Raw genomic sequence first — 19,268 nt, forward strand, 5'->3', positions numbered from 1 at the left:
AGAGGAGAGGAGAGGAGAGGAAAGGAAAAAGGAAAAAGGAAAAAGGAAAAAGGAAAAAGGAAAAAGGAAAAAGGAAAACAGAAAGGAAAGGAAAGGAAAAGAAAGGAAAGGAAAGGAAAGGAAAGGAAAGGAAAGGAAAGGAAAGGAAAGGAAAGGAAAGGAAAGGAAAGGAAAGGAAAGGAAAGGGAAATCCTGCTTACTTTAAAGACATGCACATTTAGGAATATTCCTACAACTATAATTATAGCTTTGGGGTGTAGCCATCAATGCTTTCAATTTCAAATCACCAAAATGAACACATTACATTGACTTACAACCCAACAAAAACAAAAACAGATGTACTAAGGACATATTTCTAAAGTTTCAGTTGCAATGCTCACATTATTAATAATATGCAATTTTGCTGAAATCTTTCTGTTTGGTTTAAGAACACTGCCCTTTACCACTAGTATGCAAATCCTCTATCCTTCCCCTGCACCATAGCTTCACAACTTGGCCTGTACTCTCTGTCATTCACTTCAATTACCAAATCATCTCTTTATATTTTTGCCAAGTGTTTTGAAGCTAAATAGAAAATATATAGTTTCACTAATTCAAGTTTCTCAAGAAAAGGCCAGCTTGGAGCAGCAAATCAGTAGAAATCAAAACATACTTTAAATAAATATTTAAACTTAAGATGTTCAAGTTTCTTTTGTAATGAGTAGTTTCTAAGAAATTGCTATCAAGTAAAGATCTTTTTTTTTTAAGTGACTCTAGGAAAGGTATGCTAAAGGTAGAGTTCAGTGGTGGAGTACTTTCCTAGTATGCACAAGGCAGACTACTACAAGAGATTTTTAAATGAAAACAATTTTATGCAAATCAATGCTACAAAGATGTTTATAAACAATTGGTTTCATTATATAAGTTACAGAGATTCTCCATTCCAATTATTTTACTTCTATAGCAAACCCCTTTTTTAAAAATGGCACTAGTTCCTTTCAGACCAAATTATTGTAAATTCTGATTAATGAAATGTCATTGCCTTACTCTCAAGCCTCTTTATTTATCTCTAAGGGTCCTCAAAAGGAATAGGGTACTCTCAGAGGAATTGTTTCGGAGTAGAAACATGAAAATATGTCTTGGTTTCTGAAAGCCTTTTGGCAATTTCCTGAGACCTAATAGAGTTCTGACACTGTAATTGCCCTTCCCCTGACAGCATTAGAAATTATACACAAGCCAGATTTCAACAAGCACAGATATCTCCAAAAGTGTAGAAATGAGCCCGGTAGGTTCAACAAATAAGTATAAGCCAAATAAGTATACTATGCCAGTGTGACGTACCAATAATTTTACCTTAGTACAGTATGTCCCCCAAAAGGCACACCTGGAGTGACATAAGTTGAAATTCACCGAAGTTGGTAATTTGCAGATAAACTTCTTCCACCTCCTGACTCAAGAAGATAAAATACACAGCCCAGACATATTTTTAATGACTTGCCATTCAAAAATTGTTTCAGTTCATATGCTGAGAACTCAAAACTAAGAATAATTCTCCAGGGTATCACTGAAGAGTACATTGCCTTATACCAAACTTTTTGTGGGTAAAACCCACTTGTTCAAGGCTCATCAAGTAATCGAGGAGCTCTGTGGTCTGTTCTTTTGCAAAGTAAAACTAGTGTTTCCAGTTTCACGAATTTGACAAAAAGAATAAGAGTAAAAATTTTTGATACAGGAAGAGTATAGGAAATTATAATTCTGCTTTTCATAAATAAAGTTTCACCCACCACTACCTCCCTTTAACTTCTTCTAGTGCCCTCAACTCACTCTCTCTCCCTCCTAAGTTTATGTTTACTTGACTCAGAATGACCATCATCAGGAATACAAATGATAACAAATATCAGCATGGATGTGGTTAAGATAGAACATTTATACATTGATGAAGCTGGAAAAGAAATTATACTCAATACAGTAACCTAGTCTCAAAAGATAAACATCTCATGTTATCTCTCATGTGGAACCCTGATTTAAATCACAAACACACACATGCACACAAATACCCATGCTCACATACAAGAGTGTTACTATGTGAGAGAGTGAGCATCTTTATTTGCTTGATATTTCCATTGAAAATAAAGAGAATCTCAAAGGCAGAAAGATTCAAACATGGAAAGGAGTGAAAGTGACACAGTAGGAAATACTCAAGAGTTAAAGGGGTTAAGTGTGTGTGGGAGTTAAGAGATAGGAGAGAAAAAGGACTAGGGGATGAGCTAACCAAAACTATGAAGAAGCATAATAGAAACCTATGAGTTGATGAGCTAACTTTTCATATATAATATGTTGTAAAAGGAATTTGAATAGAGCCATCCTACAAGGGTAGAGTGCTCCCATGACACATGAATTATTAAATGAAAAATCTCTATTCCAGGCAGGGGGTAGCTCTCTCTGTGAGTTATTAGTCAAGAAGGCTTCAAAGGCACTCCTGGATACACACAGGATAACAATAACACAGGATATTGTTATTGTTTTTAGTTGCCCATCAAAACCATATTGGTGAAGACACCACTTAGTTTGCGATTCAGGTCATTGAGAAATCAACATTGAATGTCAAGAAAATTCTCTCCCTAATTGCTAGATTTCGTAGAGCTGGGGAGTCTCAGCACACTTCTGAGAGAGACCTCGGTGCTCTCACCAAGCAGTAGGCCCTGTATGCTACAGTCTTGTTTTTAATTTTGTCCGTACTAGGGACTGAATTCAGTATGCAGCATAAGTATTTCACCAACTGAGATATATCCATAACCCCAAAATCAGAATATATTGCTTAAGAAATATATTCTAGAGGCCTTACACACACACACACACACACACACACACACACACACACACACACAGGAGTTACTACATGAACCACTGAACATGTTGATTTACTTAATATTTTATTGTCTAAATGCATAGAAAATATCACGTTTATATAAAAAAATCAAAAAATGTAATCTGCTGCAAGATAGTGTCTTCTATATATGACCTGCAACTGTATCCATGAAATCTCAGCAATATGTTTGCCTAAATAAAAACTGAAGAAATACACAACACCAATTGACATGCCAACATGAATGAGAAAATCTCCATGGCACCATCCCAAGATAGAGATCTGTGGACAATTAATTGTTACTGAGAATGGGAGACCAGTCTTCTTTCATAAGTTATGCAGTCCCAAAATACATGTACATATGAGCAGCATTAAATGAACTCAACAAGTTGTACATATAAATGTGAATGTGCATGCATGTGTGTGTGTGTGTGTGTGTGTGTGTGTGTGTGTGTGTGTGAGTAACAATAATAATTAAAGAATAAGAGGCCATGAAGTAGAGAAGTAAGAGGGAAAGAGCTGGAGAGAAGAGAGAGTAGAGAAAATTATGTCGATACAGTACTCATGGATGAAGTTCTCAAGAAATGAAAAGTTTAAAAAGAAAGAAAGAAAGAAAGAAGGAAGGAAGGAAGAAAAGAAGGAAAGAAAGAAAGAGGGAAAGGAAGAAAGAAAGAAAGAAAGAAAGAAAGAAAGAAAGAAAGAAAGAAAGAAAGAAAGAAAGCAGAAATAAAAGAATAAAAACATGGGCTGTCCACCCTCGGAGGGTGGATTGGGGGGGGGCATGGGGGATGGAATATGGAGTGTAAAAAAAATTAATTAATTTTAAAAAACAAAAAAACAAAACCATGGGCTGCAGAGATGGCTCAGCAGTTAATTGCACTGACTGCTCTTCCAGAGGTCCTGAGTTCAATTCCAAGCAACCACATGGTGACTCACAACCATCTGTAATGGGATCTTGATTCCCTTTTCTGACATACAAGGGTACATGCAGATAGAGCATGCATACATTAAATAAATCTTTTTTTAAAAAATGAATGAAAACACAAAGTGAAGAAGTCATTTTGTCAGCTTAACGCTTCTTCTATCATCAGTATTACCATAAAAATGTCTTGCAATCACCCAACTATGCCTCCCTTAGACACTTGACCTGCATTTGATTCTAATTATCTACTAATGGTTAATTTAACAAGAGGTAGTGAGTGTTTGATTTAAAGTGAAGTTCTAAGTAGCAGTGCCTATGCAAGTGCCTTCTGCTGTTTGCCTCTGAACACAGCGGCCAGACAAGGCATCTAGTTTTACATCTTTCTCTTGAGTACTTAACATGGAATAAACTCAACCAAGAGTCAATATAACCCTATAAACTGTAAGTAACAGAACCAGGAACCCAAAGACTTCTGTGTGATTCCTTTAAGCACAAGGATCGATGCTGGCTAGGATGTAGGAATCCTCAGTGCACATAAAGTGGCACAGATGTGAACTGATCCACAGCACCATTAGAACAGACAGATGGGAAGAGCTGGCAGATCTTCCTGTTAAATGACAACCTGTGCTGAAGCCAAGTCTAGAAATGGTCTGCAAACAGGCTATTATGATCCAAATGTGACTAGTGACAGTTAGGAAAATAGCTTCACACATGACACAGAGGAATAATTGGTGACTGAGAAATGGACTTCTCAATTATTCCTTTACCCAATTGATATCAATCAATGTTATTATGCTAGTATTAAAGCCAGAGATCTGTAACACTTTGACTGAGGGTGAACCAGTCAGCATCACTAAATATCCAACAGAAGCATGTAGTCCTTGCCCAGGGTATTAGTCATTCATCCTGAATCTACTTTTTATTCACTTGACTTATGACAATGAACTCAATGTTTGGCATTGGAAAATATCACTTAGTGAGCTGCCAAAAGGATAGATCCAGTTCATATTTATTCTTTTGATTCGTGGAGTAGATTTTAGTAGCCAGCTGGATAAGGAAAACATCAGAGTAATAACAGGAGTCAGTATATACATAGAGCAGGAGTCAATATATACATAGAACAGGGATTTGTACACCCACTGACACCAGCCAAATAAAAATGATTGTGCATCTGTTTGTCCCTTCAACTAGGATGAGAGTTATGCTTTATTGGGATTTACAAAAGACAGTATTTATATACCAAAGACAGAATGTTATTTCCTAAACTACCCAACTATTTGGACCACTAGCTAAACTTAATATCTTCACTGGATTGAGGCACAGCCTGATGCCTGTAGAAAGAAAGCTCATCAACTTTCTAACAACTACTTTGTTCTCTTGAACCATTCTTTATTTTTAGCTTAGAGTACTAAGTACCATGTAATAAATTTTAAAAGTCGTGTTCTTATTAATCCATATGAAATGCCTTATATTGGGAAACCTCCCAAGAGAGTTTTTTGGCACATGCATTTCCCATAGTTGCTTGGCTGTCTGTTTGCCTAACAGCACATCCCACACCATCCTAAGAACTTTCAGTGATTCAATTAGCTAAACATGTGGAAGGGCGGGTTTAGAGAGAACAAAGGTGGAGATTTATCTTAATTATCTGTCCACATGTGTCCAGGTGATTTAGTTGTGACATAGTTACTCAGTTGATTCCCTGAGCAGGAAAGATTTATGGGGACAGTTACTGAGTTGACTAATTTGGCCTCCGTCTATCTTTAAACAGCTTCTCTAAATAAATATTGATATTTGCTGCCTAGTTGGTTCCATGTGGATCTTTGATCTTCCTAATTGCATCCTCTACTCTTAGGTCTTCATTCTCCACAAAAAAAGACTCCATATAACTCTCTAGGTCTATACTGAATGTTAGTGCTAGACAGGGAATTGTACTCATCAAGACAAAACACCTACTATAGTATCACAATTTTTACTCCTGTGAACATTCTGTCTTTAATATCTGTGGAAGTCATGTGTCTGTGTGTCTGTCTGCACCCTTTGTGTGCTCCTTTTGTAGTGTAGATTTTTCCAAATTCTGAAATCAACTTTGTAATACTAATCATTGTGGGACAGTGATGATATAATTAATCTCCTGAGTAGTTTTGTCTTGGGCAGCTAGAAGGGAGGAGGAGGATGACTCACACGTTGGGTGGAGATGAGAAAATAGTGGGAGATGCGGTCATAGTCACAAGAGACCATTCTATATGGAAGAAAGAGCATGTGTAATGTCAGGAGAACCTAAACCACATCTTCCAATCTCTTTACCAACTTTCAGAGACAATACCCAAAGACTACTCAGTTATCAGTGGCAGATCTAGGGAGAACAGTCTCCTACTTTTTAGTTGCCTACTCCTGGGACCCTCCCCTTTGGAAGTCAATATCTTCTAAATAAATAAAAATGAATCCCAGTACATGATTCTGTGTTCATGTTTTCATCTTCAATGTTAGTTTATTCTTTCTGGTTTGTGTATGTGATATATTTGTTTGATATATATATATACATATATATATAACTGATCTGTATCAAATATATATTAAACATATATATTTGATATATACCAAACATTTTATATTTGATGATATAAATATTTTATCAAAATTAAAACTTTCTATACATTTTATTATGGTTTGTGTGTATGTGTGACATATGTGTGGAAATCCAGGAATTACTCCATGGAGTTGGTTCTCTCCTTCCACTGAGTTCTGGGATAAGAACTCAGATCATTAGATTTCCATGATAAATTCTTTTATCATCAGATCCATATCTATAGTAAGACAATTTAACTGCTCCACTGAACCTTGAGTAAGAATGACTATACTGTGTGTTATTTCTGACATCTGTAGGGATAAATAAATTCAGGTCTGAGAAGGACACCAACTAGCTTCTGTATAATACTGTGATTTTTTCGTAAGGGATTTTTGTATTCACTATTAAGTAGGACTTTTGAAGAGCAACCTTTGTCCTTTATGAAAAACCACAGTATTAAACAAAAGCTAGTTGGTGTCCTTCTCAAACCTGACTTCATTAACTCTCGCCAGGCAGTGGTGGCACATGCCTTTAATCCCAGCACTTGGGAGGCAGAGGCAGGCGGATTTCTGAGTTCTAGGCCAGCCTGGTCTACAGAGTGAGTTCCAGGATAGCCAGGGTTACACAGAGAAACCCTGTCTCGAAAAACATAAAAAAGAATTAACATACCAGTGAGAATAGAATCCTGATATTTCATTATCCTGAATAGTAATGTATATTAATTGTTACAATGAAGGAAACATGGCAACAATATTGCTCTTTCTTAAATCTTAACAGTGGCTTCTAAATCCTGTAAGTGCAATTTACATCTGACCACTTGAATGTTTTCCTATTCTCAAACCTGAATTCATTTATCCACAGCCCACAGTACATTCATTCTTACTCAAGGTTTGCCAGGGTAGTTAAAAGTTTAGGTTGTCACATTGGAGAGAGAGCTCAGTGGCTATCATCATTTACCATGCAAACCTAACCAGACTTATCTTCCAGGAAAAATGTCAAGTAAAAATATAATACAAAATCTGTCACTTTAAATTTACTATTTAAACACATATAATCAATACAAAATCTCCTGGTGTTTTTTTATATCCATATTACATCTCAATGCACATACTAAATTGTCCACGAATGAAGTCAAATCAAACCCTAATGCCAATAAGGTGTTTAGCAGGAGATATTTTTGAAGGACTTTAATTTTAAAGTTGAAACCAAGTTAATAAAACTCAAATATAGTTTGGAGCTCAATTCTTCAATTTCACTAACTATATAAGCTAGTAGTTATGACATTAGCTGATGTAGATCTAAAAGGTAAAATGATTACAAACAAAATCTAGAAAGCATTAATCTTTGTTAACAGCAAGAAGTAATATGATTATACTTAATAAGAGATCAGTAAATAAGGATATAAAAGGTTATAGTCTTTGCATGGTGATACTTGCCTGTAACTGAGAACTCAGAGAGTTGAGATAGGTGTCTCACTAATTTGAAGGCAACCAGGGCTATGTATTAAGAGATGATGTCAAAGAAGAGAAAGAGAGAAGGTGGTGGGAAGACGAGGAAGCAAATGATGAGAGGGGAAAAGGAGAGAAAGGGAGGAAGAGAGGTCATGAGAAGTAAAAAAAACATTCAAAGTTAGGGTGGATTATCTGTTGAGTTTTCTCTGAAATATTTTTAAACTTTGGTTTTTCTTCTCTGTAAAGTAATATTGCCTGCACTAGTGGAAGTCTAGGATTAAATGAAATTATTTAGATGGCAGACTTGTCAGAGTATCTAATACATTCCAAAGATTTAATAAACACACTATTGCCCTTAGTAGCTATAGAAGTCATGCAATCTGTGTGCAATTAGGTAAATGAAATCTCTAAGAGGATTATAACAACTGCTTGTGGGATGTAGGAATTGTGGTATGTTTTATAAGTTCTATTTCATCATAAAATGCATGTGGGAGCAGCCATAAGTACATAGGATCAAAGCAGCCATAAATATATAACTCAATGGATTTTTACAAATCAAGCATACATGTGTATCCAATGACATCTATACACAGAGCATTCAGAGAATCCTAAAATTCTTGTCATACAAAAAACAAAAACAACACTGCCCTGACATGTTTGTACACTTTATCCACACCACTGTGTGAGGCAAAATTTTTATTTTTGGTTAGGCTACATTCAACTATGTTTCCAAAATTAATACATTTATTTTGTAATAAATGGACTTTGAGTTGTTTCTAGATTGGAACTATGACAAAGATTCTTGCTATGCCACAGGTCTGTGTTGATGTATGTATAGCATAATTTAAGTTTGTACACTTGGGCTTGTTCAAAAGCAAGAGTCACACTCCTCATGTAACTTCTGCCCAGGTACCTTGGATATACACAAGGAGCTGGAGGATCTCATGGCTAAGTTCTTGAATGTAGAAGCAGTGATGATTTTTGGGATGGGATTCGCAACCAACTCAACAAATATCCCTATATTTGTTGGAAAGGTAAGAATATTTTGCCATGTGTCTTCTGCTGTACTATCCCCAAGAATTACATCTTTGGGCAAGTCCTTTATCAAAAGTGTTGCCAAAGGTCTCTTTCTCAGCATCAAAATATTTGGGTAAATCTATCAGCATAGTCTAGAAAATCTCTTGATTGTGATACTCCCAGTTATTAAGTTGCTAGACTAAATATGGACAAAATGTCATCTTCAATAGTAGCTTAGAAAGGCCTGTTTTACAGATGGTCATCTACATTTGTCATTTAGCAAGTACTTACTAAGCACAACATTAGACAAAAAAACTTTCCTATTTCATCCATTTATTCATATTGTTGATTAATTATTGAGATTCCACATGTCATGTAAGAAGACATATACATGATATAAGAGGATGAACAAGACCTGTGCCATGTATATTCAAGTGTTTGAAGTCCAGTGGAGAAATAATATACTAAATAAAATTAGATAGGTATTCCAGGTCAAGAACACACATGCATGAGGAATAATAAGAGTTGCCAGCTCTTGAGATAGCTTGCAAGTCCTGTACTAGAATCATGAGAACAGAACTTTGATAGGCAACCACATTGTTTATTGGAACAATAAAGGGTCTGCATGTGCAAGGCATAAAGCAGGAAGGAACTGGAACACAGGTTCATGATCCAAGAAGAGATCAACAATGAAGGAACACACCAAATCACATAGAACCTCATTGCAAACCATGCCAGAGTGGGTGAGGATGCTCCGGAGGGAAAACAATACAAGCTAGCTACTTCATTTTACATAAACAGGTGTGATAATCAGTTTTTTTTTTTTAAAATTCAGTGACAGATAAGGGTGATATATTATCTTAAATTGGGTACTGTGAAAGTTTATTGAAAAAAATGAAGATAACACCATTAAAAATATTAGTGTAGTTGAGGAAATGATAATTTTAATGATATATTAGCTGCTGATATATAATATATATAACATTTAATATAAAAGTATGGAACTTCTTGGAAGTAATAGCTGCCTTATTTATAATAGTTGCATGGCTAAAGAACACAGAAGTGAGGTATCATGAGGTTTACAATAATTCTCAAATGTTTCCAAAGAAAAATTACCAGTATACATATATTCTTCACTATGGAAGTAAGGCCATTTTTCTAGCTTTGTCCTCAAAAACCTAAAACATATTGTATGTGTATAAGGAAGAATTCAATTACAGATGACCACCGAAAATGAAAAAGGAACCATCATCACTCTGAATGTTGGGTGTTCTTGAACAACTCTCTAGTGTATGCATTTTAAAAGAAAAACCAATTTATAAGCATAATATTTAAGCAGTAACATTTTCTGCTCACCTCACATTGACTTTCCATGCACAGTTTTACCAATTCAAAGTTTTTAACTGTAAAACACAGATGTTTCTGTTTCCATGGGATGTAGGCACAGGAAGAACGAGAACACAAGGTAAGACTTGTAAATGTCTTACTATAGAAGGCTGCCAGGAGAACTAATGAGACTCATCCAAATAATCTAGCACAGAATCAGGTACCAAGCAAGTGTACAGCCCTCCACAAGTCAGTCTTCCAGTCAAAGCTCAATCCTTTAGACTCTTGCTAGTGCTTAAAAGACAATCTTGCTGTTGAAAAATATTTGTTTGTAATTGTTCCAGTAAAGATGCGCTATCTTACAAACAGCTGCCGTCTCAGTGAGCTAGCTGAAAGATTAGATTTTGTCCATATAAATACCAGCTGAAATTCAACCTTTTCAAATTAAGTAGAGTTCTGATTTAACATAGATTTTGATGTTTTCTAGTTCCCCCATGTGGTCTTTCCTTTCACTATCTTGTGGTTTGTGTTTGTTTTCTAAACAGGGATGCCTCATTTTAAGTGATGAGCATAACCACTCTTCTATCATCCTGGGTGCTCGACTCTCAGGCGCAGTCATAAGACCCTTCAAACACAATAGTGAGTATCTGAGCATTTACTCAAAATGCACAGCCCTGGTCCTAGATAAAGATCAAGATGATTCAGAGGACTTTGTCCTTGCTTTTCAAACTGGCAACTTAGCCTAATGAAAGACAATTACGCTTATATTCACTGCTGCCTTGTTAACCTCTGGTGATCTGGAACAAATGGCTGATGTGTATTAAACATCCAGATTGCTAAGTGTTACCAAAACACATTAATGTCACCATTAGTGGTCTTATGATGTGGCCTCTAAAGATGTGATTGATATCTTAGAATGCCATTTAATTATCAGACATGTTGTAATTCTCCCCTTTCGTGTAACCTTGTCTTGAGAAAGTCCTGATACTTTAGATTTTGAGCTATGCTTAAGTAAAAAGTTAGGGCTTTTTTTCTTGGTATAATGCCTGCTTTCCCTGTTCCTACATATAAAATATTCATATCTCAAAATACTCTTAGATGCTCTCAAAATACTCTTAGATGCCATTAAAATGTCCTGTCAGAGGCTGGAGAGGCTCAACAGTTTAGAACACTTATTTCTTTTGTAGACAACCCAGGTTCAATTCCCAGCACACATGATAGCTTACAACCATCTGTAACTCCAGTAACAGGGGATCTGATACTCTCTTCGGACTATTGTGGGCACCAGGCACACATGTGGTGCACATATATACATACATACATACATACTTACACACAGGCAAGCAGACAAAGCATTCATAGACATAAAACAAAATAAAAATAAATCTAAAAGATTTTAAATGCCCTTCCAGGCCCTGTGCTGCATGGATGCGTGGTGAGGATGATGCAGAAGGCTATTCCTTCACTCTTTATAGATCAGACCAGACACCATGAAAAGTCTTAGGAAAACACCTTGAAAGAAGCAGGTCATAGTTGGTGACATCTATGTCCTCTGATCCAACTGTGTCTCCAATTTGTGCCACTTTATGTAAATACTTTGATCTTTCTTGGATTCGATGTCCTCATCTATAAAGCTAAGGAAGGCATTGACATATGTGATCTGTTAAAGTTCTGCTTCTGGCACATTGACATCAGAGCCCCCCTACATTTGTATGCATGATCATGAAAATATACACACACACACACACACACGCACACACACACACACACACACACACACACACACATTGTAAAAATTTCTTACCACCTTTCTCTCTTTCCATTCCCCTCAACTTTCTTTATTTCTATCCCTTAGTATGCCCCTTCCTTCCAGGAGTTCACAAAGAGTCAATAAAAAGAAGACTGATAACAAGCAGGAAGGATTGTCTAGGTTCTTTTATGCATACCTCAGAGCTATCTCAAGCCATAGAGCAATTTTCTCATGGAAGAGAAAAGAAAATGCACAAAAGTGTTTGTAGTGAGAATTTTGGAATTTTGTTCTCTTTAAAAACACAGATATGTTATAAAAATACATTTTCATTTTAAACCCAGGTGTGGGGAATGGGGCTGCTTCAGACTGTTCATAGCAGCTGACTGTGATTTGTGTTGTGCTCGAACAGAGGCATGGCTTTGACAGCTGCAGACAGTTTCTACAGTGTGTTACCTTTGGAATTCTGGGAAATTTTTCAGAGGGTATATAAATGCTAGTGACCCAAGAGACAGGATTGGTCATTGTTGGTCACTTAGGAGGGATGGTTGCTGTTCAATAGTAACCATGGTCAAAGAAGCAACAAAAGGAAAGAAATTATATTTGGGAATTTGTTTCTCCTCTCTATCCTTCTGTCTCTCCTACCTAGTGTTAGGCTATTGAAAGGGTGAAATAAAGTTGGAGAAGGATGAAAGAAAGAAGAACCCACAGAGTGGGGAAAAAAGAACAGTACAAGCTTTCTTAAGTAAACACAGTAAATTCCCTTTCTAACAAGTAGAGTGTCCAATGAAAACCTGCTCTCATTGAAGAAGAGCATGGGGGGGGGCGGGGATTGCTGTACATTGGAGAACTACTTCCAGTATCTATGAATAGATAGATATGATGGAGTGCAGACCCGGTCCAGGCATTACAGAAGAATAAGATGGCAGACGTATGGCTCAATTCTGATATATAGTTCAGGGTAATTAAAATTATGGTGGCCTCATTTATTGCATTTGCAACAAATATTCAACTTTTCAATTCATTGTTTGATAAATCTCTTTAGTTATGTTGATTTGCCATCTATTATCACATCCAGTTTCAAATTACTTTGCTAGTACCAAGAATTCATGTTTGAAGTACACATCTTTTAGGAATTTAAAAAAGTTTGTTGGTGTTGCATATAATCTTTCAGTAATCTTCACAGTCAGAAGGGGCTCAGTAAAATGGATCACAAGTTCAAAGCCAGGCTGGTATTCATAGTGAAGCTCCGCCAAGACGAGAATGAAGTCAAAAGAGAAACAGTAATGTTTTGACTAAGTGGACAGAGCAAATATCATTGATATTAGCACAAATATGCTAAATGCCTTGAACTCTCTAGTATGACAGGTGACTAGTGATAAAAATTTATATCTGGAAATGAATAAACCATGTATATGGTTAGCACACAATAGTCTCACTTTCAGAATAGACATGCTGGGTTGTGATTTATTTGCAACAAGTGAGCTGAGTCATTACCAATATTGATTTCTTATTTCTTCATTCCATTCTACTAAACAATAATTTGTGACCATAACTGTACAGTCTAGGCATCTAGGGAATATCTGTGGCAGATTAATGATTGTTCCCACCTCCAGACCAACTTATACAATTGTTTTGGTTAAGACTAATATATGTCTATAGTGTACAAGAGAGATAGAAGACCTAAATCTTATTTTAGTTTTTTGTATTAATTAATTTTTTGCAGTTTCATAACTGTATAAAGTGCTCTGGTTACACTCACCCCCCAACCCCTTTTTCTCCCTCCAGTTCCTGTCACTTCCCTTATCCTTAAGGATCCCTTTACAACATTCATGTCTTTTTGTTTTGTTTTGCAACCCAGGTAGTGGAGGAAATTTCTAAGAAAAAATTATACAAAATAACCTTATGTTAAATACTGAAATAGATTGGCCCAACCACAGACTGGGTCTTACTACCAGTTCCAATTAGTTAGTGATTCTTCAGAGATCCACAATAGTATAAAACAAGCAATACAGACCACACCACACAAGCAACCATTTAGTATTTTCCTTCGGTTTCTACTCCCAGGATAACAATCCCAGTGAAATCACACTCTGGACAGAGAATAGTAGAGTAGTAACTACATCAGGAAGAAGTCACACAATGCTTAGACAGATGGGAAATAAAACAACACTATTGGTGATGGACACATGGACATTTTGTATTTAAATGAGATATCTGAGGACCTCCATCATTTACACAGGATCCAAAGCAGGAAATCCCAAATTAGATGCATGATAAAAGCCAAGGACTTATTTTGACAATATTATAAAGGATAAAAACAAGCAGAGAAAATAGTTCATTATAAAAGATACTGAAGATGGTAACAACTATACCTGGTCTTAGATCTTGAATGACATGAGATAATGTTACTCCTGAGCCAATTTGCAAATTTGGATGATAGACAAATAGACTTAATGGTACTAAATAAGAGTAATGTATCATGGTGGGTAACTATACTATCAGCTACAAGCTTACATTGTAAAGGCTTGTATAGAAAACAAAGAGGAATGGGTAATAAAGAGCATGTGTAGTTCATAAAGCCAAAACTACTACATTCTGAGTCCTCATAGGATAAGTCAACTGACCCTGCTATTATCATATAAAAGTATACCTCTGTCCTCTGTCCTGGGGTGAACTATTTAGAGATTCAGGACATTGTATATGTAGCTTAGTCTCAATTAAAAGAAATAATTAGAAGAAGGGTAGATAGGTAGATAGATAGATAGATAGATAGATAGATAGATAGATAGATAGATAGATAGATGTAGCTGATAGATGATTGATGATACATACATAGATACATAATACCTCAATATATAGAGCAAGGGGGATAACACATTGAAAGATAAATCTGAGTCAGGTGAATGAGTGGTGTGGATTATTCCTATTCATACATTTTTCCAAAGTTTAAAAATATATTCAAATATATTTCTGTTTTTAAGTCTTCAGCTCTGCTGAGACTATAATTGCTATTAATTTTTTTAATCATCTAAGTTTTTACAAAGCTTTTCAAATATTCAACCTATTCAACAACTTTCTCTTCATACCGCCTTCTTTTCCCAGAAAAAAAAAATAGATGACATTTTGTATTTATAATAAATGCCAGCTGTAGTGACTTTTTACCAGGAACTAGCACTTATTAAGAATTTATTGTATACCAGATGTCTAGCTATTGACATTGCCTTCACATTTATTTGCTCATTTAATTAGTCCTGCAGAAAACATAATGAGATAGGAGCTAATTAATAAATGAAGAGATTAAAGTTTGGAGGTATTTAGGAAACTTGCCAAAATAATCTGGGGAAGGGAATGAACTCAGAGGAAGTATGTGTGGAAATGCCACAGGGGACCTGTTGCTTTGTATGCTAATTTAAGTTTTTAAATGATCCTACAAGTACAACAGCATAACCTGGAACTCTCTGGAAAAATGTTGCCCTTCCCAATCCATTAGAACTATGCAGTCCAGCCATCATTCCCCACCTCCTAGTCCACAGGCATGCAGTATGAATGAGCTGCTATTGTTTAGTTTTCTGTGGAAGGCCATAAATAAATAAATAAATAATCAATCAATCTCTGAAACATGTCAATGCTCTAATCCCCAAAAGCTGTGGATGCCTTGTTATCTGGAAACGGAATTAAAGTTACAGTGAGAACTCTGTGTGCCAACCAATTAACTTTAAAATTAAGCCTCTACAGGTCTAGTATAATAATCGGATCCCTACAAATGAAACAAAATGAAGGTTGTCAGAGTAATGTATTATGAGAAAGACTGCAACTGTCATTTTTAGTTTTGAAGATGGAATAACACAGTCTAAGGGAAGGCGGAACCTAGAAGCAGGAAAATGTGAGGAAGCGGAGGTTGATCTAAAACGTTCAGAAGATGCCAGTCCTGCAAAGCTGTCCTGTCAAATCGCTCAGGCAGACCTACTGCAGACTTCAGATCTCCAGATTTGTTAAGACCTTAAGTCTGTGTTGTTTTAGTTAATTAATTTGGTCAATTTTCTTGCTTCATCAGTAAGAAACAAATACAAGGCCTTTACTCCCTCTCAGCAGTATGCATGGTGCAGCTTTGTGTTCTATACGCATTGTAAAAACAGCACCTTAGGGAGCAGACCTAGAGCCAAGGTCCTCTGAGCAACTCCTTTCTTGAGAGGTGAAGGAAGTGAGAATGCATATGGAGTGGGAAAGAATTAGATGGAGCAACAATACAAATGATACTCATTTCTGCTGGTTTGACCTATAGTTTTGTGGTTCTCCTGAACACTCATCCATAGGTTAGAACGACATAGCTATTTAAGGTTCTGTAGAAAATGCCAAATTGCATGTGTGACACATGGAACCAGGCCAAATAAAAAGCTAATAATATGAAAAACACCAGATTCTTTTATTTTTAGCTCTGAAGATTTTTTTTTTACTCTTTTAAATTAACTAACTTATTCATTCATTTTCATTTTACATCTCAATTGCAGCTTCCCCTCCCTTCTCTCCTCCTAGTCCCTCCCTCTCACCTCTTCTCCTGGACAACCTCCAGTTCTCCCTTTCTACTCAGAAAAAAGAGAGGCTCCCATTTATCAATCTGCCTTGGCATATCAAGTTGCAGTAGGACTAGGAGCATCTTCTCCTCCTGAAGCTAGACAAATGTGGAGAAAGGAATCGAAGGGCAGGCAACAGAGTCAGAGACAGGCCCCGCTCCTGCTGCTAGGAGTCCCACATGAAGACTGAGATGCAGAGGCAGTGGTGATGCCCCCAGCACTTGGGAGGCAGAGGCAGGCAGATTTCTGAGTTCAAGGCCAGCCTGGTCTACAAAGTGAGTTACAGAACAGCAAGATCTACACAGAGAAACCTTGTCTCAAAGAAAAAAAAAAACAGAGAGAGAGAGAGAGAGAGAGAGAGAGAATGAAGGAAAGAAAGAAAGAAAGAAAGAAAGAAAGAAAGAAAGAAAGAAAGAAAGGAAGGAAGGAAGGAAGGAAGGAAGGAAGAAAGAAAGAAAGAAAGAAAGAAAGAAAGAAAGAAAGAAAGAAAGAAAGAGAGAGAGAGAGAGAGAAATTTAGGCTGGAGAGATAGCTCAGTGATTAAGAGTACTGACTGCTCTTCTAAAAGTCCTGAGTTCAAATCCCAGCAGCCACATAGTGGCTCACAACCATCCATAATGAGATCTGGCACTGTCTTCTGGAGTGTCTGAAGACAGCTACAGTGTACTTAACATATAATAAATAAATAAATCTTTTTTAAAAAGACTGTGATGCACAAATGCAAATATGTGCAGAGGGCGTAGGTCCATCCCTTGCTATCTCCCATGATGGTTCAGTCTCTGTGGTCCCCTGTGTGCCCAGGTTAATTGATTCTATAGGTTTTTTTGTGGTGTCCTTGACCTCTCTGGCTCCTTCAGTCTTTTCTCTCCCAATTCCATAGGATATGCTAGGTTCCTGTCTGCAAGTATAGGAGAATATCATTAACTGTGTCAGAAGTGGGCACTCTCTCGTGGCATAGGTTTTGAGATGAGCCAGTCATTGGTTAACCTTGCCCAAGGTTAACCAATTTCCCTCAATTTCTGCTCCATTGTTACCCTGGCACCTCTTGTAAGCAGAATAAATTTTAAGTCTAAAGTTTTATAGCTGGGTTAGTGTCACAGTCTCTACATTGGAAGTCTTGCCTGGTTACAGGAGATGACCATTTCAGGCTCCATATCCCACATTGCTTAGCTAGGATCGCCCTCATAGATTCCTGGGAGTTTCCATTGACCTAGGTTTCTAGCTCTTCCCAGAGATACTCCAGATCCTATGTATCCCAGTACTCTCTCCCTCCACTTCCCCCTACTCAATACCTGCTGGTCACTCCAACTTCTCCCCCACCCAGCTACCTCTATCCATCCACCCTGATGTCTATTTTATTTCCCCTACTCCTTGTGGGCCCTCTTGTTACTTAGCTTCTTTGAGTCTGCGGATTATAACATTGTTACCTGTAGTTTCTGACTAGTATCCACTTATACATGAGTACATAGCATGTTTGTCTTTCAGGGCCTGGGTTACCTCACTTAAAATTATATTGTCTAGTTCAATCCATTTGCCTGCAAACTACATGACATCATTGTTTTTAATAGCTGAGTAATATACCATTGTGTAAGTACACCACATTTTCTTTATTCATTCTTCAGTTGAGAAACATCTATGTTGTTTCCAGTTTCTTTCTATTACAAATTAAGCTGTTACAAACATAGTTGAGCAAGTGTTCTTTTGCTATATTGGACAGTCTTTTGGGTATATGCCCAGAAGTGGTATAGCTGGGTCCTCCGGTAGAACTATTCCCAAATTTTTGAGAGCTGCCAAATTGATTTCCAAAGTGGTTACACGAGTTTACACTCCCACAAGCAATGGAAAAGTGTTCTCCTTGTTCCACATCCTCACCAAAATATACTGTTTCTTGAGTTTCTGATCTTAGTTAGGTGTAAGGTGGAATCTCAGGGTCATTTTTGATTTGCATTTCCCTGATGACTAAGGATGTTGAATATTTCTTTCAGTGCTTCTCAGCTATTAGATACTCCTCTGTTGAGAATTATCTGTTTAGATCTGTACCCCATTTTAATTATGTTATTTGGTTTGTTGATGTCTAGTTTCCTGAGTTCTTTATAAATTTTGAGTATCCTCCCTTTGTTAGGTGCAGGGTTGGTAAAGATCTTTCCCATTCTGTAGGTTACCATTTTGTCCTTTTGATGGTATCCTTGGCCTTACAGAAGCTTTTCAGTTTCATGAGGTCCCATTTACTTTGTTAATCTTAGTGCCTGAGCTGTTAGTGCTATACTCAGGTCATTGTCTCCTGTGTCAGTGCATTCAAGGCTATTCTCCACTTCCTCTTCTGTCAGATTTAGTGTATCCAGTTTTATGTTGATGCCTTTGATCCACTCGGACTTGAGTTTTGTGCAGGGTGATAAATGTGGATCTATTTGAATCCACATCCACAATGATCATCCAGTTAAACCAGCACTATTTGTTGAAGATGATTTCTTTTTTCCACCCCATAATTTTGTCTTCTTTGTCAAAAATAAGTGTCCATAGGTGTGTGGCTTTACTTCTGGGTTTTCAGTTTGATTCCATTGATCAACATGCCTGTTTTTATGCCAATACCATATATTTTTATTACTATTGCTTGAAATCAAGGATGGAGATACATCCAGATTTTCCTTTTTTTGTACAGAATTGTTTTAGCTATCCTGAATTTTTGTTTTTCCATATGAAATTGTATATCATTCTTTTAAGGTTCATAAAGAATTCTTTTGAAAATTTGATAGGAATTCCATTGAATCTGTACAGTGCTTTTGGTAAGATTTTTTTTTTTTTTATTTTAGATATTTTCTT

The 19,268-nt window shown here is 36.6% G+C and overlaps 1 protein-coding gene across 2 annotated transcripts in view; it reads left to right on the top strand.

The window, feature by feature from the left end:
* Sptlc3 (serine palmitoyltransferase long chain base subunit 3) overlaps positions 1–19,268 on the top strand; it is a 142,696-nt gene that overhangs the window by 63,508 nt on the left and 59,920 nt on the right. For both annotated transcript variants that reach the window (XM_031372049.1, XM_031372050.1), the window contains exons 5-6: positions 8,694–8,818; positions 10,673–10,766. In XM_031372049.1, the coding sequence (XP_031227909.1) occupies positions 8,694–8,818; positions 10,673–10,766 (219 nt within the window). The remainder of the gene's footprint in view (positions 1–8,693; positions 8,819–10,672; positions 10,767–19,268) is intronic.

The sequence above is a fragment of the Mastomys coucha genome, unplaced genomic scaffold (genome assembly GCF_008632895.1).
Source record: "Mastomys coucha isolate ucsf_1 unplaced genomic scaffold, UCSF_Mcou_1 pScaffold15, whole genome shotgun sequence".
In the NCBI taxonomy this organism is placed as follows: Eukaryota; Metazoa; Chordata; class Mammalia; order Rodentia; family Muridae; genus Mastomys; species Mastomys coucha.